Raw genomic sequence first — 24,353 nt, 5'->3', positions numbered from 1 at the left:
ATGCAGGATCCACCGCTCTAGTACTAAACTGTTTCTGAGCGAAGTAACCTACCCTGTAGCCCTATAGACCTACTCTGGTTTCCTTTCGGCCTGTGTAATAACAAACAGATATGGCAAATCAGCTGACTTGACTAGAGCGCCAAATGAGCGCGCCCGGTCAAATATGATGAAGCATGGCACTAAATCCAAACTAGCTTCTTCTTCGAATACTTCCCCAGTTTCCCACTTCCCTCCACTCATTCGTTCTTTCTTTATTGTCCTTTTGGCTACTTTATTTTCTTTACTCTAATTAGGCTACCCGGTTATCAAAGATGGAGAGACAAGTCATCCAATCCGCGCAGCATCATGCGCGTGTTCGGTGGCAGTCCCGCGCCGCAGCTGAGTTCCCGCGGGCAGCACTGTTGAGCGCTGGAGAGGGGAACAGACCTGCATTCTGAAGCGGTGCGCGCTCCCTCTCTCTCTCTCTCTCTCCCTCTCCCTCTCTCTCTCTCCCTCCCTATCTCTCTCTCTCTCTCACCCACATTGCAGTCCTGTCACGTTCCCTCTGCTCCCCCCATCCGCCTCAACCGCTCCAGGAGAGGAAAGGAGAGAGGGAAGGAAGAGTGCAGCTGAAAAGCAAACAGCCATGTCGACAGCCAACGCATAAAGTCTCCCATCGGCTGTTCGTGGATATCTTCGCGGGACCTGAGTGAGTAAAGACCCGGTCTCCCCACTGCCGCTGAATGGTTCTTAGCGCTTAGTGGGAGGGGAAGGGGGAGGCAGACAAAGGCGAATATAAATGGTTTGCGTTAGTGCCAAGGATTTAGTGCCTTAATAGGTTATATTAATGACTATTTGGACACGCACTAATTCTATAATTACAATTGTGACCAGTAATGTTACTAATTGACATTATTGTATGGATAAAGCTATTTCCATAGTCTTGGTTTTGGATGGTACGTTTTGTTTCTAGGGAAGAGTGGCCGGGTTGCGCCGGGCAGGGACAGCTCTGTATCGGCCCTGGTTGGACAGGGGGTTCGTGAGGAAAGGTAGACGCTGGGATTATGTGACATGAATATGTGTTGTAGTAAGCAGCTGCCGCGGTCATTGCTGGTTGGTTTGCGCCACGGTGCAGGGCCGTGGGATGGAGAACAGGGGGAGGAAGGTAGGAAGGAAGGAAGAGTCACGATAGCAAAGCAAAGTAGGTCTAACCACACCTGTTCTGTATGCATAGATGAATGGATAGATGAGTGGATGGATGGATGAATAGATTTCTGTGAGAGAGAGAGATGAAAAATGAGAGAGGGTGACAGGAGAGAGAGATTGGCCTGAGTTATTAGCCAATCAAGTGGCTAGAGGAAGTAAACAGTGTTGTCTTGTAGGTCAGACAGTCATTACCCAATGAGGACCAAATTGCAATACTTCAATAGTGGCTATTTAAATATTGATCCAGCGCAATATGTTTAAGTCATAATTACAGCGTGAAAAGGATACTAGAGTCCACTGAATACAAACCTGCATGTATTTATCCCCTCAATACAAACCTGCATGTATTTATCCACTGAATACAAACCTGCATGTATTTAGCCACTCAATACAAACCTGCATGTATTTATCCCCTCAATACAAACCTGCATGTATTTATCCCCTCAATACAAACCTGCATGTATTTAACCACTCAATACAAACCTGCATGTATTTATCCCCTCAATACAAACCTGCATGTATTTATCCCCTCAATACAAACCTGCATGTATTTATCCCCTCAATACAAACCTGCATGTATTTATCCCCTCAATACAAACCTGCATGTATTTATCCCCTCAATACAAACCTGCATGTATTTAGCCACTGAATACAAACCTGCATGTATTTATCCACTCAATACAAACCTGCATGTATTTATCCCCTCAATACAAACCTGCATGTATTTATCCCCTCAATACAAACCTGCATGTATTTATCCCCTCAATACAAACCTGCATGTATTTATCCCCTCAATACAAACCTGCATGTATTTATCCCCTCAATACAAACCTGCATGTATTTATCCACTGAATCTACAAACCTCTCTCTCACACACACACACACTCTCTCTCTCTCTTTCTCTCCTTCTATTTCTCTCCAGCCAGGGAACACTGTGTGCAGGGAAAAGGAAGGCTTTTGATACAATCAATATCAATAGATTTGAGCTGTTTCACTTGGAGCTCTCCTGTGTGTGTCTCTGTGTGTGTGTCTCTGTGTGAGAGAGAGCGAGAGAGAAAGAGAGACATGATATAGCATTGACTGACTGACTCACGGTTACTCATGGTTACGCAATCAATCCTCTTTCTTCAGCACAACATTCTGCTCCTCCTCTCCTCTTTTCACAAGACCCTCAGTCCTCTCTTTTCTTTTCTCCTCTTATTTTCTCTCTCTTCTGCTCCCTCTCTTCCTCTGCTCATTTCCCCCTCACTCCAATCTTCTATTTTCTTCACTTCCCCCGTCTCTCATCTTATCTTCCCTGCTCTCCACTCGTCTTTTCATATCTATCATCCTCTCCTCTCCCCCTTTCTTTTCCACTCCCCTTCTCCTCTTCTCCCCTCTTGTCCCTTTCCTCTCCTTCCAAAATCACCTCTCCCTGACATCTCTTCTCGGGTTGTCTGTTTATCGTACTGCAGTATTTTCCCAGCCACTGATTCAAATCATGACCTTATCATCACCTTTTATTGCATTATCCTTAGTGTTACATTATCGATACGTTCTTGGTCCTTGTCGTTACATTACCACGGCACTTTATTGCATTATCCTTGTTGTAGCATGATCACGTCATTTATTACATTATCCTTGTTGTTGCATTATCCTTGTTGTTATTGTTATCATTGCATTATCTTTTTATTTTTATTTTTTATTTTTACCTTCATTATCATGGCCTTCTTCAGTGTGTGCTAGCTGCTTCTAAACTAATCTCGTCCAGTAGCCAGCCGGCTCTGTGTCTGTCTATATGCAGGAGCAATTGAACTAGCTAGTAGCTTCTGATTGTTATTGTTTTCTGATTAGTAGCCCATTACCTTCTGCATGGTGGCCTCCAAGTTACATGAATCAGGCAAATAGAGACTCCTGATTTCTCCTTCTCCTGATGTCATTTTCCAGGTTAAAGACAGCATATTGCATCTCTTGTTTTCGAGTGCAGTCTTCTCCTCTCATCCATCCGGCCCTGTGTTTATAACATATTATTTTATTGTCATCATCAGCATCGCTCTGACTGTCATTATGATTTTAAAGCAGCCTCTTATGTCCCGAAGAGGTCTTCAGATCCTCTCTCATGCTATCTGCTGTATTATCATGGTAATCAACCTAATGCATTATAATGGACTTGGATTGCTGTTGTTAGTTCCTTGTTGATGAATGTAATGGGTGTTTTCCACGTCACTGTCTGGTATCGTGGAAATTTCCTGTATTTACCAAATCATGAGAGCAAACCACACACAAGTCAGAGTTATCATAAAGTCCATTTTTAATTATATGAGCTCCATCACAACCCTGTGACTCTCAGATCAATTCAGTGTCTATAAATGAATTCTCTGAGAGTCCCTTACACATTGCAACTGAGATCCTTTATAGCAAAGACACGCATAGCCAGACAGCATTGGCCATAATTTATCGTTCAGCTTTGTCTCCTAAACTATGTCCATTTCTCAAACTCAGAACCTAAACAAATCCTCATATCAACAGGCATATATCAAATCCATCCTATCTTGACAAGATCACAGAGACACATTGATTGGCACACAGACATTGTGGAGCCAAGAGATACACGCTTGACCTCTCCCCTCTCTCCGGCCCAAGCAACTTCAATACTGTGCAGATGACTGCACAGTATTGACACAGTATTATACAAAAATAAACATTCTGATGAGAAGTAACTATGATATGATGAATATAAAACATCTTACCTATGTTACCAACTAATTCTGATTATTCCCCAACACTAGTATGGAACCTGAAGCATTATGTATCCTGAACCGTGCAATAACTCCTATATAAATATATATACTATAAACTATCATTATATTATAATTAACCAATAAGGTCAGAGGACTTGTGGTATATGGCCAATATACCAGCTACGGGCTGTTCTTAAGCATGACGCAACGCGGGGTGTCAAGACACAGCCTTTAGCCGTGGTATATTGGCCATATATCACAAATCCCAGAGGTGCCTTATTGCTATTATAAACTGTTTACCAACGTAATTAGAGCAGTAAAAATAAATGTTTTGTCATACCTTTTGTATATGGTCTGATATACCACAGCTGTCAGCCAATCAGCATTCAGGGCTCGAACCACCCAGTTTATAATAATATTTACTCTACGTTGCGTTGTGCCTAAGAACAGCCCTTAGCCATGTTATATTGGCCATATACCACACCCCCTCGCACCTTAGTGCTTAAATATAGCACTATAACTCATATAGCTGATAAAACGATATAAAATGATGTTTTGACCTAAACTGGGATATGCTTAACACTCCGGCAGTCCTACAATCTAAGCTAGATGCCCTCAATCTCACACAAATCATCAAGGAACCCACCAGGTACAACCCTAAATCTGTAAACAAGGGCACCCTCATAGACGTCATCCTGACCACCTGGCCCTCCAAATACACCTCCGCTGTCTTCAACCAGGATCTCAGCGATCACTGCCTCATTGCCTGTATCCGCTACGGATCCGCAGTCAAACGACCACCCCTCATCACTGTCAAACGCTCCCTAAAACACTTCTGTGAGCAGGCCTTTCTAATCCACCTGCCCGGGTATCCTAGAAGGATATTGACCTCATCCCGTCAGTTGAGGATGCCTGGTCATTCTTTAAAAGTAACTTCCTCACCAATTTAGATAAGCATGCTCCGTTCAAAAAATGCATAACTAAGAACAGATATAGCCCTTGGTTCACTCCAGACCTGACTGCCCTCGACCAGCACAAAAACATCCTGTGGCGGACTGCAATAGCATCGAATAATCCCCGTGATATGCAACTGTTCAGGGAAGTCAGGAACCAATACACGCAGTCAGTCAGGCAAAGCAAAGGCCAGCTTCTTCAGGCAGAAATTTGCATCCTGTAGCTCTAACTCCAAAAAGTTCTGGGACACTGTAAAGTCCATGGAGAACAAGAGCACCTCCTCCCAGCTGCCCACTGCACTGAGTCTAGGTAACACGGTCACCACCGATAAATCCATGATTATCGAAAACTTCAACAAGCATTTCTCAATGGCTGGCCATGCCTTCCTCCTGGCTACTCCAACCTCGGCCAACAGCTCCGCCCCCCCGCAGCTACTCTCCCAAGCCTCTCCGTTTCTCCTTTACCCAAATCCAGATAGCAGATGTTCTGAAAGAGCTGAAAAACCTGGACCCGTACAAATCAGCTGGGCTTGACAATCTGGACCCTCTATTTCTGAAACTATCCGCCGCCATTGTCGCAACCCCTATTACCAGCCTGTTCAACCTCTCTTTCATATCGTCTGAGATCCCCAAGGATTGGAAAGCTGCCGCAGTCATCCCCCTCTTCAAAGGGGGAGACATCCTGGACCCAAACTGTTACAGACCTATATCCATCCTGCCCTGCCTATCTAAGGTCTTCGAAAGCCAAGTCAACAAACAGGTCACTGACCATCTCGAATCCCACCGTACCTTCTCCGCTGTGCAATCTGGTTTCCGAGCCGGTCACGCGTGCACCTCAGCCACGCGCAAGGTACTAAACGATATCATAACCGCCATCGATAAAAGACAGTACTGTGCAGCCATCTTCATCGACCTTGCCAAGGCTTTCGACTTCACCATATTCTTATCGGCAGACTCAGTAGCCTCAGTTTTTCTAATGACTGGCTTGCCTGGTTCACCAACTACTTTGCAGACAAGAGTTCAGTGTGTCAAATCGGAGGACATGCTGTCCGGTCCTCTGGCAGTCTCTATGGGGGTGCCACAGGGTTCAATTCTCGGGCCGACTCTTTTCTCTGTATATATCAATGATGTTGCTCTTGCTGCGGGCGATTCCCTGATCCACCTCTATGCAGACGACACCATTCTGTATACCTCTGGCCCGTCCATGGACACTGTGCTATCTAACCTCCAAACGAGCTTCAATACAACACTCCTTCCGTGGCCTCCAACTGCTCTTAAACGCTAGTAAAACCAAATGCATGCTTTTCAACCGTTCGCTGCCTGCACCCGCACGCCCGACTAGCATTACCACCCTGGATGGTTCCGACCTAGAATATGTGGACATCTATAAGTATCTAGGTGTCTGGCTAGACTGTAAACTATCCTTCCAGACTCATATCAAACATCTCCAATCTAAAATCAAATCTAGAGTCGGCTTTCTATTCCGCAACAAAGCCTCCTTCACTCACGCCGCCTAACTTACCCTAGTAAAACTGACTATCCTACCGATCCTCGACTTCGGCGATGTCATCTACAAAATAGCTTCCAATACTCTACTCAGCAAACTGGATGCAGTTTATCACAGTGCCATCCGTTTTGTTACTAAAGCACCTTATACCACCCACCACTGCGACCTGTATGCTCTAGTCGGCTGGCCCTCGCTACATATTCGTCGCCAGACCCACTGGCTCCAGGTCATCTACAAGTCCATGCTAGGTAAAGCTCCGCCGTATCTCAGTTCACTGGTCACGATGGCAACACCCACCCGTAGCACGCGCTCCAGCAGGTGTATGTCACTGATCATCCCTAAAGCCAACACCCCATTTGGCCGCCTTTCGTTCCAGTTCTCTGCTGCCTGTGACTGGAACGAATTGCAAAAATCGCAGAAGTTGGAGACTTTTATCTCCCTCACCAACTTCAAACATCTGCTATCTGAGCAGCTAACCGATCGCTGCAGCTGTACATAGTCTATCGGTAAATAGCCAACCCAATTTTACCTACCTCATCCCCATACTGTTTATATTTATTTACTTTTCTGCTCTTTTGCACACCAATATCTCTACCTGTACATGACCATCTGATCATTTATCACTCCAGTATTAATCTGCAAAATTGTAATTATTCGCCTACCTCCTCATGCCTTTTGCACACAATGTATATAGACTCTATTTTTTTTCTACTGTGTTATTGACTTGTTAATTGTTTACTCCATGTGTAACTCTGTGTTGTTGTCTGTTCACACTGCTATGCTTTATCTTGGCCAGATCACAGTTGCAAATGAGAACTTGTTCTCAACTAGCCTACCTGGTTAAATAAAGGTGAAATAAAATTTAAAAAATATTCACTCATGTGAAAATCTGTTTTATTCTGGTACCAGTCCAAGTGTTGGTTCCAGGATGTGAAACCAGAGTACAACCAGGAACAGTAACGTTAATGCGACGGTGCCAGTAGTTCACAAACAAAGGGACATGCATAAGCATCACTCTGCTGGGTCTGATAGGATCCCATTTAACAGTAGTCATGTGTGTGTTTCTGTATGCAGTGCGGTGAGGGGTGGGTGTGTGCCGCTGCCCTGGGCTGGGCTGAAGGCAGAGGAGGTAGGATGCTGTGGCTCTCCCTGCTGTCTGTGGTGGTCCTGGGTTGTGTGACCCCGACCCAGACACACACTCACACACACACCCCAACGCCAACCTCCACACACACCCCTATGGTGGACAGCTCGGAGGAGGAGGTGGACGAACCGTGCTTCGAGCCATGCACGTGCGAGGTGAAAGAGGGCGTGTTGCACGTGCACTGTGATGGGCGGGGCTTTACTAACGCCAGCCAGGTGACTGCACTGCATTACCTTAATCTAATGTACTTCATATTATAATATACATACTGCAGTAGTATATTAATAAACAGCCCTGTTCTGCACTGTACTGCATTACTGCACTAAATGTACTGTTTCTGTTTTGGCATATACGTATTTGTATATGATTAAATAAAGTCAACCAACCAATCAATCAATCAAACAATCAGGTGTCCCAGTCCTGGCTCCGCCCCTTCAAGCTCAACCTGCAGAGGAACTCCTTGAGGCGTCTCTATAGCAACGGCTTCCTGCACCATAGCAATGCCGTGGCGATAAACCTAGGCAACAACGCGCTGCAGGACATCCGTGCCGGGGCGTTTCATGGTCTGGGGACACTGAGACGCCTCTACCTCCACGAGAACAAGCTGGAGGTGTTCCGCAACGACACCTTCTCTGGTCTGGAGGCACTGGAGTACCTGCAGGTAGGCCTGACATCATTACTACCCATCAGAACCATCAATAAACACTATGGTCAATCCTCATCAATAATCCCTGGGATTAGTCCTCATCCATATTTACTGTGACAACGATAATCAATAAGTTATGTGTGATCTCCTGAGCCTGATGAGTTCCTGTTTGTGTCAAAATGTCACATTTGAACACTTTGACTTTACCTCTATCCCCTCTACCTACAGGCCGACTACAATGTCATCAAACGCATCGACAGCGGGGCACTACGCTACCTGCTTAAATTACGAGTGCTCATCCTCAACGACAACCTGATCCCTGCTCTGCCTCCTCACCTCTTCAGGTATCTACCTGATTAATAACCCTGCACTATGTTCACATCATGGGTCTGTTTCCCGCTCTGACCAAGGTAAATGTCTGAAAAAGTTGTTTTCAATCACATCTATAACATGTATCAGTCATGTTCCTTATTCTTCAATAACATGATCACCAATTCCATTTCAATTCGAAATGTCAGTTTCATTCCTGAATTGAAATGGAATTGACCCCAGCCGTAATGATCACTTCCACCCCCAGATCTGTGTCTCTGACCCACCTGGACCTGCGGGGGAACCGTCTGAAGAGCCTGGCCTACGCCGGGACCCTGGAGTACGTGGGCCGTAGCCTGATGGAGCTCCAGCTGGAGGAGAACCCCTGGATCTGTGGCTGTGAGACAGTCCAGCTGCAGACCTGGCTGGGACACATCCCCTACACCGCAGTGGTGGGGGACATCACCTGCGAATACCCCTTCCACCTGCACGGGAAAGACCTGAGGGAGATACCACGCAAAGAACTGTGTGCCGGAGAGGTGGAGGGAGAGGGGGAGAAGGAGGGAGAGAGGGAGAAGCACGGAGGGGTACAGCCTCCTCAGCATCCGCCCTCTAACCCAAAAGCGAACCCCAAGCCTGGGAGGCCCAGACCCACCAAGCCGTCCTCTATGGTTCACCATCAGAACACACATACCTCATCTTCGTCGACTTCTTCATCATCGGTGGAGCGGAGGGGGAGAGAGAGGTCCCCTCGGCCCACTAAGCATCCCAGGCCCTCCAGGACATCCCCCACCCAGCGTAGCCTCCTCCCCAACCAGCCCCCTCCTATCGCAGGGTACCAGACTCGCCCCCCCATCCCCATCGTATGTCCTCTGGGGTGCACCTGTAACCTCCACATCTCAGGTACAGTTTGGATGGGACTTCTTTGGCTCAGCAGTGTGACATCATCACACACAGCAGGGTGACTTCCTGCTAACAGATATAAACAACAACAAGATTTGAATTTGCCACGACTGCTACTATTGTACTCTTCACAATGTGGGCAAGCCACAAGGGACACAAACTAACAGGGACAATCATTGCACTATGCACCAGTGACAAATATGAATTATGTTGTTGTCTGTAAACAGGAAGTCGCCCCATTGTGTCTGATGATGTCATATTTCTGAGACTAGCTTTGCATATGTTCTCAATGCAAAACACTTTGGGCTGAAATGTATGAAATAAGCTGTACAAATAAGGTTGATTCAGTATATTGTTCCAGACCTAGGGTTGACAGTCAACTGTAAGGAGAGCGGCTTCCATAATGTGTCCCAGCTTACACCACGCCCCCTCAACGGACGGAAGCTGTACCTCAGCGGCAACCTCATCCAGCGGATCTATAAGTCAGATTTCTGGAATTTTTCCAGTCTGGATCTACTTCACCTGGGAAACAACAGGATCTCCTTTATTCAGGTTGTCATTAGCCAGAGGATCTCCTTTATTCAGGTTGTCATTAGCCAGAGGATCTCCTTTATTCAGGTTGTCATTAGCCAGAGGATCTCCTTTATTCAGGCTGTTGTTAGCCAGGGGATCTCCTTTATTCAGGTTGCCACTATCCAGACGATCTCCTTTATTCAGGTTGCCACTATCCAGACGATCTCCTTTATTCAGGCTGTTGTTAGCCAGAGAGGATCTCCTTTACTCAGGTTGTCATTAGCCAGAGGATCTCCTTTATTCAGGTTGTCATTAGCCAGAGAGGATCTCCTTTACTCAGGTTGTCATTAGCCAGAGGATCTCCTTTATTCAGGTTGTCATTAGCCAGAGGATCTCCTTTATTCAGGTTGCCACTATCCAGAGGATCTCCTTTATTCAGGTTGCCACTATCCAGACGATCTCCTTTATTCAGGCTGTTGTTAGCCAGAGAGGATCTCCTTTACTCTGGTTGTCATTAGCCAGAGGATCTCCTTTATTCAGGTTGTCATTAGCCAGAGAGGATCTCCTTTACTCAGGTTGTCATTAGCCAGAGGATCTCCTTTATTCAGGTTGTCATTAGCCAGAGGATCTCCTTTATTCAGGTTGCCACTATCCAGAGGATCTCCTTTATTCAGGTTGCCACTATCCAGAGGATCTCCTTTATTCAGGTTGTCATTAGCCAGAGAGGATCTCCTTTACTCAGGTTGTCATTAGCCAGAGGATCTCCTTTATTCAGGTTGTCATTAGCCAGAGAGGATCTCCTTTACTCAGGTTGTCATTAGCCAGAGGATCTCCTTTATTCAGGTTGTCATTAGCCAGAGGATCTCCTTTATTCAGGTTGCCACTATCCAGAGGATCTCCTTTATTCAGGTTGCCACTATCCAGAGGATCTCCTTTATTCAGGCTGTTGTTAGCCAGAGAGGATCTCCTTTATTCAGGCTGTTGTTAGCCAGAGGATCTCCTTTATTCAGGCTGTCATTAGCCAGGGGATCTCCTTTATTCAGGTTGTCATTAGCCAGAGGATCTCCTTTATTCAGGTTGCCACTATCCAGAGGATCTCCTTTATTCAGGCTGTTGTTAGCCAGAGAGGATCTCCTTTATTCAGGCTGTTGTTAGCCAGGGGATCTCCTTTATTCAGGTTGTCATTAGCCAGAGGATGTCCTTTATTCAGGCTGTCATTAGCCAGAGAGGATCTCCTTTACTCAGGTTGTCATTAGCCAGAGGATCTCCTTTATTCAGGCTGTCATTAGCCAGAGAGGATCTCCTTTATTCAGGTTTAGGCGTAGGATCTCATAGGGTTCAGATTGTCTTTAGCCTGAGGCGTCATACACGGGGAGCACTGATGGCCAAGTTTGATATCTATGATTTAATTATTAGTAAACAACAAAACATTAGGCCTATAGCCTGGATCTCAGCATACACCTGGATAACATTGAGGGGACCTGTGGCACAATGGACATGAAGTCCCTGTATTTACCTTCTCTTTCGCTCTCGCTCTCTTTCTCTCTTTCTGTCGCTCTCTTTCTCTGTCCCTCTTTCTCTCTCTCTTTCTGTCGCTCTCTTTCTCTGTCCCTCTTTCTCTTGCTTACTCTGTCTCTCTCTTTCTCTGTCTCTCTCTGTCCCTCTCCCCTCTCTCGCTCTTTCTCTCTGTCTGGTTCTCCAGGAGGGAGCGTTCTCCAGCCTGCCGACCCTGAGGAGTCTCTACCTGAACGGCAACAACCTGCAGAGGCTTAGCCCAGACATGTTCCTGGGTCTACTTAACCTCAGGTAGGACTGACTGTCACAGACACACTCACTCACACACACACACACATTCCTGGGTCCTGTATGATCATGTCTCCTTGTAGGTATCTGTACTTTGAGTACAATGAGATCGGTGTGGTGGAGGCGGGAGCGTTCAGCCCCATGCCGTCTCTCCAGCTGCTCTTCCTCAACGCCAACCTGCTGAGGTCACTTCCTATCGGAGTGTTCCAGGGCATCTCCCTCTCTCGCCTCAACCTCCGCAACAACCACTTCCTCAGCCTGCCTGTAGAGGGGGTGTTAGAGCACCTCACTGGACTGGTGCAGGTATGAGGAGGAAGGGAGGGGTGTTTGTAGGGGGTTAGGTGTGTGTGCAGACAAGGTGTGTGTAGTGGGGCGGTGTATATTGGTAAAGGTGTGTGTGTGTAACGTGTATGGGCACAGGTGTGTCTGTCAGTCTGTCTGTGAAGGGGATTCTAGAGCATCTAACTGGACTAGTCCAGATGTTCCTCATTTTGTATGGCACCAATCACATTTTCTCATCATCTCCTACCCAGGTGGACCTGCAGCAGAACCCATGGGAGTGCCGGTGTGATGCGGCCCCTCTGAAGCGCTGGCTGGAGGGCCTGAGTGCGGTGGTGGTGGTGGGGGAGGTGGTCTGTCACTCACCAGAAGAGACCACAGGTACCGGGGTCTAAGGCTCATGGCAGCACAGTTAATATTCTAATAAAAAGCATGAGCTGGCGCACACCCAGAGAACATTATTTTGTGTAGAGGTACTGACTAACGGCGAATAAACTGTAAGCTACGAAAATAAATAAAGAGAGGGGCACACTCTCTATTACATATAAACTCCCAGTCATTTATTGGGTAAAACAGCAACATCTGAAGGCTACCGAATGTCTGCCGAAAAATTGGTGTTTTACCCAGTAAATGACTGGGAGTTTATATAGTGTATATACAGAGTGTGCGGGTCGTTATTTATTTTTCTAGCACAGTTAACATTACCGTACCATTCACCATTCCTCTCCCCTTGACACTTCCCAGGTGTAAAGGAGTGTCTATGTCAATTCATTAATCGGGCACCACTTGTTTGTTCTGAGTCAGAAAGAAACAATCATTTAGCAACAAGGGATAAATACTACTTATCACATAACTCTATCTGAAGGAAACTGAGTACTGTTAAATGACAAGGCGAGGCATTCATGGAGAAGAGTATATACTTTATAAACAACAGATTTATTAGGAAATAACCGGGATAATGTGCTGAATGTAAAGGATGAATGAATAATAAATGAATAATAAATGGCATAATGCTAATTGAAAGGAAGGGAAAAGGGTGTGGGGTATTTCCATAGTATTTGATTAAATGGGAAAAAAGACTATATGGATAGAGAGCGGTCCCGTTCTGTGAGCTTGTGTGGCCTACCACTTCGCGGCTGAGCCGTTGTTGCTCCTATACGTTTCCACTTCACAATAACAGCACTAACAGTTGACCGGGGCAGCTCTAGCGGGGCTGACTTGTTGGAAAGGTGGCATCCTATGACGGTGCCACGTTGAAAGTCACGGTTTGACAACGCATTTTCCCCCTTAGGGGACTGAAAAGATTTGGCATGGGTCCCCAGATCCTCAAAAGATTCTACATCTGCACCATTGAGAGCATCCTTACCGGTTGCATCACCGCCTGGTATGGCAACTGCTCGTCATCTGACCATAAAGCGCAACAGAGGGTAGTGCATACGGCCCACTGGGGCCAAGCTTCCTGCCATCCAGGACCTACAGTGCCTTGCGAAAGTATTCGGCCCCCTTGAACTTTGCGAACTTTTGCCACATTTCAGGCTTCAAACATAAAGATATAAAACTGTATTTTTTTGTGAAGAATCAACAACAAGTGGGACACAATCATGAAGTGGAACGACATTTATTGGATATTTCAAACTTTTTTAACAAATAAAAAACTGAAAAATTGGGCGTGCAAAATTATTCAGCCCCTTTACTTTCAGTGCAGCAAACTCTCTCCAGAAGTTCAGTGAGGATCTCTGAATGATCCAATGTTGACCTAAATGACTAATGATGATAAATACAATCCACCTGTGTGTAATCAAGTCCCGTATAAATGCACCTGCACTGTGATAGTCTCAGAGGTCCGTTAAAAGCGCAGAGAGCATCATGAAGAACAAGGAACACACCAGGCAGGTCCGAGATACTGTTGTGAAGAAGTTTAAAGCCGGATTTGGATACAAAAAGATTTTAAACATCACAAGGAGCACTGTGTAAGCGCTAATATTGAAATGGAAGGAGTATCAGACCACTGCAAATCTACCAAGACCTGGCCGTCCCTCTAAACTTTCAGCTCATACAAGGAGAAGACTGATCAGAGATGCAGCCAAGAGGCCCATGATCACTTTGGATGAACTGCAGAGATCTACAGCTGAGGTGGGAGACTCTGTCCATAGGACAACAATTAGTCGTATATTGCACAAATCTGGCCTTTATGGAAGAGTGGCAAGAAGAAAGCCATTTCTTAAAGATATCCATAAAAAGTGTCGTTTAAAGTTTGCCACAAGCCACCTGGGAGACACACCAAACATGTGGAAGAAGGTGCTCTGGTCAGATGAAACCAAAATTGAACTTTTTGGCAACAATGCAAAATGTTATGTTTGGCGTAAAAGCAACACAGCTCATCACCCTGAACACAGCATCCCCACTGTCAAACATGGTGGTGGCAGCATCATGGTTTGGGCCTGCTTTTCTTCAGCAGGGACAGGGAAGATGGTTAAAATTGATGGGAAGATGGATGGAGCCAAATACAGGACCATTCTGGAAGAAAACCTGATGGAGTCTGCAAAAGACCTGAGATTGGGACGGAGATTTGTCTTCCAACAAGACAATGATCCAAAACATAAAGCAAAATCTACAATGGAATGGTTCAAAAATAAACATATCCAGGTGTTAGAATGGCCAAGTCAAAGTCCAGACCTGAATCCAATCGAGAATCTGTGGAAAGAACTGAAAACTGCTGTTCACAAATGCTCTCCATCCAACCTCACTGAGCTCGAGCTGTTTTGCAAGGAGGAATGGGAAAAAATGTCAGTCTCTCGATGTGCAAAACTGATAGAGACATACCCCAAGCGACTTACAGCTGTAATCGCAGCAAAAGGTGGCGCTACAAAGTATTAACTTAAGGGGGCTGAATAATTTTGCACGCCCAATTTTACAGTTTTTGATTTGCTAAAAAAGTTTTAAATATCCAATAAACGTCGTTCCACTTCATGATTGTGTCCCACTTGTTGTTGATTCTTCACAAAAAAATACAGTTTTATATCTTTATGTTTGAAGCCTGAAATGTGGCAAAAGGTCGCAAAGTTCAAGGGGGCCGAATACTTTCGCAAGGCACTGTATATACTAGGCGGTGTCATAGGAAGGCCCAAAAAATTGTCAAAGACTTCAGTCACCCAAGTCATAGACGGTTCTCTCTGCTACTGCATGGCAAGTGGTAAAAGAGTGCCAAGTCTAGGCCCAAAAGGCTCCATAACAGCTTCTACCCCCAAGTCATAAGACTACTGAACAGTTAATCAAATGGCTACCAGGACTATTTGCATTAACCCCCCCCCCCCCCCCCATTTTTTTTTACACTGCTGCTACTCACTGTTTATTATCTATGCATAGTCACTTTACCCCTACCTACATGTACAAATGACCTTGACTAACCTGTACCCCCATTGACTCGGGTACCCCCTGTATATAGCCTCGTTATTTTATTGTGTTACTCTAAAAAAACATGTATTACTACTTTCTTAAACTTAAACTTTCTTAAACCATTGTTGGTTAAGGGCTTGTCAGTAAGCATTTCACAGTAAGGTCTACTGTTGTATTCGGCACATGACAAATTTGATTTGATTTGATATGATGTAACAGCTTTTTCAATGGCTACAGTGTTTACAAGTCCTCTAGCTATATTAAACAACCACACCATGGGACTACAGAATCCTAGTGTGGGACTATAAGAAATGGGAGGTGGCTCCTATAATTATTATATAAATAAGTGTCTCAATCAAAATGTATGACTAAGTCCAATCTAGTCTCTTAACAGGCTTAGGGAGATGTCCGCATTAGTGGGACATTAAGGTGTAGTGGTACATGTGTTGGAGGGTACTGTACTATGGTCATTTTGCAACCCAATCACAACTAATGCTTTTGGGTTGTTGCTGAATGTGTTTTGTGAACGAACATTTTTTTTGGGTTAGTGTGGCATCATTGTAGTGGTTGTGGTCAGTTTTCAAAATGTTTTGGGTTAGTGTGGCATCATTGTAGTGGTTGTGGTCAGTTTTCAAAATGTTTTGGGTTAGTGTGGCATCATTGTAGTGGTTGTGGTCAGTTTTCAAAATGTTTTGGGTTAGTGTGGCATCATTGTAGTGGTTGTGGTCAGTTTTCCTAGATGGAGTGAGCTGTTGAAACTCATTTGAAACAAACTGTCAATTATTGATCAAGAATCTATCTTTTTGGTGTTGAAATGAATAGTTATTGGTGGTGTTTTAAAATATAACTACTCATGTAAACCGTTATTATATTTGATGAAATCAGATTTAGAGTTCCACTTCCCTTGAATGGCGTTTGAATAGTGGGACAGTGTTTCGGCTTTCTTCTATATCCTCCTCTGACGAAGAGGTAGAACAAGGATCGGACCAAAATGCAGCGTGTTGATTTAGATTCATATTTAATCAAACAAAGAAACACGAACTTACACGAACACTACAAAAAACAATAAACGAAACCGAAACAGCCTATCTGGTGCAAACTAACCGAGAGTACACATAGGACACTAAGGACAATCACCCACGACAAACTCAAAGAATATGGCTGCCTAAATATGGTTCCCAATCAGAGACAACGATAAACACCTGCCTCTAATTGAGAACCACTCCAGACAGCCATAGACCTTGCTAGATAACCCTACTAGCAACAATCCCAATACCACCACCAAAACCCCAAGACAAACACACCACAATTACAAAAACCCCATGCCACACCCTGGCCTGACCAAATACATAAAGATAAACACAAAATACTTTGACTAGGGCGTGACAGAACCCCCCCCCCCCCTAAGGTGCGGACTCCCGAACGCACCTCAAAACAATAGGGAGGGTCCGGGTGGGCGTCTGTCCATGGTGGCGGCTCCGGCGCGGGACGTGGACCCCACTCCATTAATGTCTTGGTCCCCTCTCCCTTCGTCCCTGGATAGTCCACCCTCGCCGCCGACCATGGCCTAGTAGTCCTCACCCAGAACCCCACTGGACTGAAGGACAGCTCGGGACTGAGGCAGCTCGGGAGTGAGAGGAAGCTCGGGAGTGAGAGGAAGCTCGGGAGTGAGAGGAAGCTCGGGAGTGAGAGGAAGCTCAGGAGTGAGAGGAAGCTCAGGAGTGAGAGGAAGCTCAGGAGTGAGAGGAAGCTCAGGAGTGAGAGAAAGCTCAGGCAGGTAGGTAGATCTACCAGATCCTGGCTGGCTGGTGGTCTCAGCAGATCCTGGCTGACTGGCAGATCCTGGCTGACTGGCAGATCTGGAAGAGTCTGGTTGACTGGCAGATCTGGAAGAGTCTGGTTGACTGGCAGATCTGGAAGAGTCTGGTTGACTGGCAGATCTGGAAGAGTCTGGTTGACTGGCAGATCTGGAAGAGTCTGGTTGACTGGCAGATCTGGAAGAGTCTGGTTGACTGGCAGATCTGGAAGAGTCTGACTGACAGATCTGGAAGAGTCTGACTGACTGGCAGATCTGGAAGAGTCTGACTGACTGGCAGATCTGGAAGAGTCTGACTGACTGGCAGATCTGGAAGAGTCTGACTGACTGGCAGATCTGGAAGAGTCTGACTGACTGGCAGATCTGGTGGCGCTGGGCAGACTGGCGCCGCTGGGCAGACTGGCGGCGCTGGGCGGCGCTGGGCAGACTGGCGGCGCTGGGCAGACTGGCGGCGCTGGGCAGACTGGCGGCACTGGGCAGACTGGCGACGCCGGGCAGACTGGCGGTGCTGGGCAGACTGGCGACGCTGGGCAGACTGGGGGCACTGGCGGCGCTGGGCAGACTGGCGGCACTGGCTGCTCCATATAGGCTGACAGCTCTGGCGGCTTCTTACAGACTGACAGCTCTGGCGGCTCCGTGCTGACTGGCAGCCCCTTGCAGACTGGCAGCCCCTTGCAGACTGACAGCTCCTTGCAGACTGACCGCTCCATGCAGACTGACAGCTCTGGCTGCTCCATGCAGGCTGACATCTCTGGCTGCTTCATGTAGACTGACAGCTCTGGCTGCTCCATGCAGACTGACAGCTCTGGCTGCTTCATGTAGACTGGCTGCTTCATGCAGACTGGCAGCTCGGGCTGCTCCATGCAGACTGACAGCTCCTTGATGACTGGCAGCTCTGGCTGCTCTATGCAGACTGACAGCTCTGGCTGCTCCATGTAGACTGGCTGCTTCATGCAGACTGGCAGCTCGGGCTCCTTCATGTAGACTGACATCTCTGGCTGCTCCATGCAGACTGACAGCTCTAGCTGCTCCATGCAGGCTGACATCTCTGGCTGCTTCATGTAGACTGGCTGCTTCATGCAGACTGGCAGCTCGGGCTGCTCCATGCAGACTGACAGCTCTGGCTGCTTCATGTAGACTGGCTGCTTCATGCAGACTGGCAGCTCAGGCTGCTCCATGCAGACTGACATCTCTGGCTGCTTCATGTAGACTGACAGCTCTGGTTGCTCCATGTAGACTGGCAGCTCCTTGCAGACTGGCAGCTCTGTCTGCGCTGAACAGGCGGGAGACTCCGGCAGCGCAGGAGAGGAGGAAGACTCTAACTGCGCTAAACAGGCGGGAGAATCCAGCAGCGCAGGAGAGGAGAGAGACTCTGGTTGGGCTGAACAGGCGGGAGACTCCGGCAGCGCAGGAGAGGAGGAAGACTCTAACTGCGCTAAACAGGCGGGAGAATCCAGCAGCGCAGGAGAGGAGAGAGACTCTGGTTGGGCTGAACAGGCGGGAGACTCCGGCAGCGCAGGAGAGGAGGAAGACTCTAACTGCGCTAAACAGGCGGGAGAATCCAGCAGCGCAGGAGAGGAGAGACTCTGGTTGCGCTGAACAGGCGAGGCGCACTGAAGGCCTGGTGCGTGGTGCTGGTACTGGTGTTACTGGACCGAGGACACGCACAGGAAGCCTGGTGCGGGGAGCTGCTACCGGAGGACTGGAGTGTGGAGGTGGCACAGGATGGGCTAGACCGTGAAGGCGTACTGGAGATCTTGAGAGCAGTGTTGGCACAGGACGTGCAAGGCTAGGGATGTGTACAGGAGGCCTGGTACGTGAGGCTGGTACCAACTTCACCAGCCGACTAACAAGCACCTCAGGACGAGTATGGAGCACTAACCCAGGTGCCATCAAATCCCCGACACGTTCCGTCGGGCGAATTCCATGCAAAAAGCACCAACACAGCAACTCCCTCATTTCTCTCTCCTCCAATTTCCCCATTAACTCCTTCACGGTCTCTGTTTCGCTGACCTCCAACACCGGCTCTGGTTCGGGTCTCCTCCTAGGCTCCTCACGATAAACAGGGAGTTGGCTCAGGTCTGACTCCTGACTCTGCCACACTCTCCTTGAGCCCCCCCCCCCCCCAATACATTTTTGGGGCTGATTCTCAGGCTTCCTTCCGAGTCGCCGTGCTGCCTCCTCATTACGGCGCCTCTTTGCTCTCGCCGCCTCCAGTTCCTCTTTGGGGCGGCGATATTCTCCAGGCTGAGCCCAGGGTCCTTCTCCGTTTAGGATTTCCTCCCATGTCCAGAACTCCTTATAGCGCCTCTCCTCTTTGGGCTGCTCCTGCCTGTTGACACGCTGCTTGGTCCGTTGGTGGTGGGTGATTCTGTTACGGCTTTCTTCTATATCCTCCTCTGACGAAGAGGTAGAACAAGGATCGGACCAAAATGCAGCGTGTTGATTTAGATTCATATTTAATCAAACAAAGAAACACGAACTTACACGAACACTACAAAAAACAATAAACGAAAACGAAACAGCCTATCTGGTGCAAACTAACCGAGAGTACACATAGGACACTAAGGACAATCACCCACGACAAACTCAAAGAATATGGCTGCCTAAATATGGTTCCCAATCAGAGACAACGATAAACACCTGCCTCTAATTGAGAACCACTCCAGACAGCCATAGACCTTGCTAGATAACCCTACTAGCAACAATCCCAATACCACCACCAAAACCCCAAGACAAACACACCACAATTACAAAAAACCCATGCCACACCCTGGCCTGACCAAATACATAAAGATAAACACAAAATACTTTGACCAGGGCGTGACAGACAGGGACCTTTTCAGCTATACAAAGGCACAAAATGAACCTTTAATCAATTCAAATGTATTTTCCTTCATATATTCTATATTCTAAAATACATAAATATATATATATCACATTTACATAAGTATTCAAAAGGTGGGAGGGCTCCTGCTGGGAACTTGTTGTGAACGTGGCCCCCCTCTTCTTGTGTTCTCTGGCCAGTGAAGGGAGGTCCTTGCATATCTTCAATGTGGTTGATGTCTGGCATGGATGTGTGAAGTTGACGCTCCTCTACACAGGTGTGCAGTGTAGGTGAATGCATGGGGCTCTTCCACTGTTGTTCCTATATTTGTTTGGTTTGTTGTACTTCAGTGACTTAAAGAAAGTGCCTTTCTTTTCATTGTGTATCTTTGTTGTAGGTACAGACCTTCGCTCTCTTTCCCTGGACCTCCTCTGTCCAGACCTGGACACCCACCAGGCCACGGTGGAGAACCAGGGGGAGTGGAACAGCTCCACAGCCCCAGACGGTGATTTCTCTCTGGGCTACCCCGTGCCAGGCCATGGCCCCCTAGGTCCCCTCCCTAAGACTTCCATCCCTCTGTCGGTATTGGTGCTCAGCCTGCTGGTGCTGTTCGTGTCGGCGTTCTTTGCGGCAGCGGCGCTGATCGCCTATGCCCTGAGGAGGCGGGACAAGCTGCCGTTCCGGCGGCAGGGAGAGGTGGATCTGGCCGGGATCCAGATGGAATGTGGGATATTCACCGAGCAGCAGCACCACAGGTTACCGGTACCGAAGACCCCTCCTCCTCTGTCTGCCTTGCAGCATAGCCTTGTCTACGATAGCATCCTCCCCGCCGACCCTGGCCCTAACCCTAACCTCAGTCCCTCAACACACATGTGCAGTAGCCCAGTCTATAAGAATGAGGATGATTCAGTGGTGAAGCAGCAATGGCAACAACAGAAGCAGCTCTCTGCTTCCACAGAGAAAGGGAACGTGGGAAAATACCCCTCGGCGGGGGAGAGAGAGAGCGAAGGACACTATCGTTTTGTGGCAGAGAGAGAGCGAGAGTGTAACATGGAGGTGTCCCGTCCCCCCATCAGTACCGTTGCCGGGGCAGTGGGACCCCCTCTTTCAGATCTCCGTGGAAACGGGACCCTCTGCCCAACGGTCATAGACAGCCAGGGCCCCACCCCCAAGGTGGGATTGGTTGACTGCCTGTTTGGGATCTCTGGAATGTCCGCCGCCGTCCCAGAGTTCCGAGACCTGCCGGACAGGTATACACGTCCCCCACCACCCCGCTATCCCCACCCTCCACAACCCCCTCAGCCCCCCGAACCCAAAGAGGAAACTAGAGCCAGCCAATCACTCGTGGTTACTACAGTGACAGCGTGCGCGGGGCCAAGCAGTAGTAATCAGAGCCAGAACTCAGAGTTCCCGCGAGAGTTGAGAATGAGACTCAGTACCAAGCCGGATTACATGGAAGTCCTGGACAGATCTTATCAGTTCTAATAGATGTTCTAATGTTACTATGGAACTGCTGGCGATGACAAGAAATGGCTCCTGTAATATGTATATGAAGTTACTCTTAGATGAGGCTTTGGAAAGGATAAGCTGATCCTAGATCAGTGCCTGAGACTAGCAATTATTTTTTGTACCGTTGATGACTAAATACTAAGTATCAGGCTTTTTTTATTCCCAGCATCACAAAGCAAGACAATGTGGTGTGTGTGTGTGTGTGTGTGTGTGTGTGTGTGTGTGTGTGTGTGTGTGTGTGTGTGTGTGTGTGTGTGTGTGTGTGTGTGTGTGTGTGTGTGTGTGTGTGTGTGTGTGTGTGTGTGTGTGTGTGTGTGTGTGTGTGTGTGTGTGTTTTCATGTTAAACAATGTGGTGGGTGGGTGTGTGTGTGTGTGTGTTCATGTTAGACAATATAGTGGGCGTGTGTTTGTTCATGTTAGACAATAGAGTGTGTGTGTTCATGTTTTCTCTCGAAAGACCTGCTGATGAGACACTCAGTTGCTCTGCCTCTCCAATAACATCATGAAACACAGTGTGAGAGAGAGAGAGAGAGACTGAGACACAGGGAGGAGTCAGAAATGAAGTGGTAAAGAGAGGGGGGTGTAAACGCAGAGTCCCAGTCTGACGGTCGTCTAATGTAGCATGTAACACTTTCCATATGAAAAGAATGTGGAAGAGGTGTTGAAGTGGGTTTACCCTGGACACTACATCCCTGGTATTAGTGTCACTGTGTCTGAGTGTTACCGTGGACCACAGGATGCTGGTGGTACATTCATTGAGGAGGACGGGCTCATTGTAATGGCTGGAACAGAATAATGGAATGGTATCCAACATGTGTTGGGTCCCATTCCATTCACTCTGTCCCAGCCATTATTATGAGCCGTCATCCTCTCACCAGCCTCCTGTGGTGTGGAAAGAGGAAGAAAGAGATATGACACAGTCAAGTGCCTTAGCAATTAGCAGCCAGACCTGGGTCTAATACACATGTCCGATACGTTCAAAAAAGTGCTTGAGATGAGTACACACTTATGGGGCTATTCCGTTGGTGCCACAGTTGTACTGGGCAAACTAACTCAAAGGCAGCTCAAGTACAGTATTTGAATGTATTTGACACACGTATTTGACCGGGGCCTGCAAGCAGCCAGCAAGTGGTCAAGGCTTATTTTTCTATGAACACAAATCTATTTATCTAAACAGTGGTTTGAATACTAATGGCTGGGACTCAGAGCTGCTCTGGGAAATTGAGGGCCCTATTCAATCAAAAGCTGAAACAGTATTTCCCAGATTATAGTCAAAAGTAGCCTTCCTCATGTGAAGAGATAGAGGCGTATACTTGCATTTGTAAGAGTTTATTTGTGTTTGTATATTTGCATTTCCTGAATAGGACATTTCCTGAATAGGTTCTCAGGTGGAATATAAGGACCTTTGTGATGCAAGAGAACCATGAGACACAGCTATAAACTCCTACAGGGGATGCTGACTTGACTACTTTCATCGGACAAACGGCAGTCAAGTCACTTCATTGGATTTAAAGTGGGGAAAATATCAGAAAACCAGGACGAAGCGTTTCGACACGGGAGAGACACTTCTATGAAATATCGATTATTATCTTTTAAAGGACATACCTTTTATGCTTTTATCTCCTACAAATATTAGAGGAAATTGTGACTATATTTATTCTTAGTTTCTTGTGTGTTGGAGCTTTGCTACTGTATGGGATCATATTATATCAGTGTATAGCAAAGATGGCCAATCCTCCTCCTGGAGAGATACAGGGTGATTTCCACTGGTTACCACAGCCACAAAGTCAAGATTGGCCACATGTAAAAAATATATGGGATTTTTTTGTTGGCTTTTTGGTCTTAATTTAAGGTTAGGGTAAGGCATAAGGTTAACAGTGTGGTTCTTGTTAGGATTAAGATTATTGTTAGGTTTAAAATCTAATTTTAAGAAGATACTTTTTTGAAATAGGCAGAGTTTACCCATAACTACGACTTTGTGGCTGTGGAAGCTAGTAACAGCCCTAATGTAGCTCCAGCCCAACATAAACACTCCTCATGTTAGTGATGAAACTCAGCTTGTTGAGAGGGCATCTCTGCAGGAGGAAGTTTGGCCAGCCCTGGTGTAAAGGACAATTCTGCATCTGGTTTAGCCTTCTCTACACTGACCACATAATATATACAATAAAGGGTGCTACTCTAAAACCATGGCCTGAATTACACTGCCTCAAACACGCACACACACACACACACAGAGAAACACTGGCCCAGAGTAGAACATTTAGAGCAGGCTCTTTCATTGCTGTTTATGTAGTATGTCACGCACACACTCACACAGTCACACACACATACACACACATGCTCCGCTGTTCTCTAATGATGCATGAAGGCAGTATTTTGAGGTAAGCAGTGTTAAACCCTTACAAACAAAAAGGGCGAGAGGGAGAGAGAATAAAAAGCGTAACAGAGAGTAGAAAGAGAGAGGCCTTAGGACATGAAACATTGAAGGATATAGATAGTCTCTAATAGCGTGAAATCTGCCGTATTAATGGTAGGAAATCTATACAATCTATTTGTGAGGAGAACATCTTAGACTGTGGAGCCTAGGGGCGGTGAGTGTAGTGAGGTGCCATGTGGTGAATTCATTCTGTCTTTGAGGTCTCTGCGGCCTGCTGTTCCTCTGACTGCCTCAGGAGGGAACCCTGCTATCTGCTATTAGAGCCACAGTTAAAGGTATCGCAACACAAGTGCACATACACGCACGTCTGAGGAGGAGATATCGAAGCAACCCTCAAGCATGGGTGAAGGAGTCTGATATACCCTACAAATCCCATTCTACTTAAAGCTGCAATATGTAACATTT

At 46.9% G+C, this 24,353-nt stretch overlaps 1 protein-coding gene across 1 annotated transcript; it reads left to right on the top strand.

Moving 5' to 3' along the window:
- The first annotated feature begins 409 nt into the window (after positions 1-409).
- LOC109890380 (SLIT and NTRK-like protein 3) lies at positions 410-23,713 on the top strand. The gene is made up of 10 exons (XM_031792627.1): positions 410-688; positions 7,440-7,724; positions 7,919-8,170; positions 8,384-8,499; positions 8,733-9,367; positions 9,729-9,919; positions 11,583-11,686; positions 11,767-11,986; positions 12,217-12,343; positions 20,399-23,713. Exons 2-10 carry the CDS (start codon positions 7,500-7,502, stop codon positions 21,484-21,486), a joined length of 2,958 nt encoding a protein of 985 aa, XP_031648487.1. The 5' UTR covers positions 410-688; positions 7,440-7,499; the 3' UTR covers positions 21,487-23,713.
- Positions 23,714-24,353: the final 640 nt, after the last annotated feature.

This window comes from Oncorhynchus kisutch, linkage group LG16 (assembly GCF_002021735.2).
Source record: "Oncorhynchus kisutch isolate 150728-3 linkage group LG16, Okis_V2, whole genome shotgun sequence".
Lineage (NCBI taxonomy): Eukaryota > Metazoa > Chordata > Actinopteri > Salmoniformes > Salmonidae > Oncorhynchus > Oncorhynchus kisutch.
The sequence above is the reverse complement of the archived record's forward strand: the minus strand, read 5'-3'. Positions and strand labels throughout refer to the sequence as shown.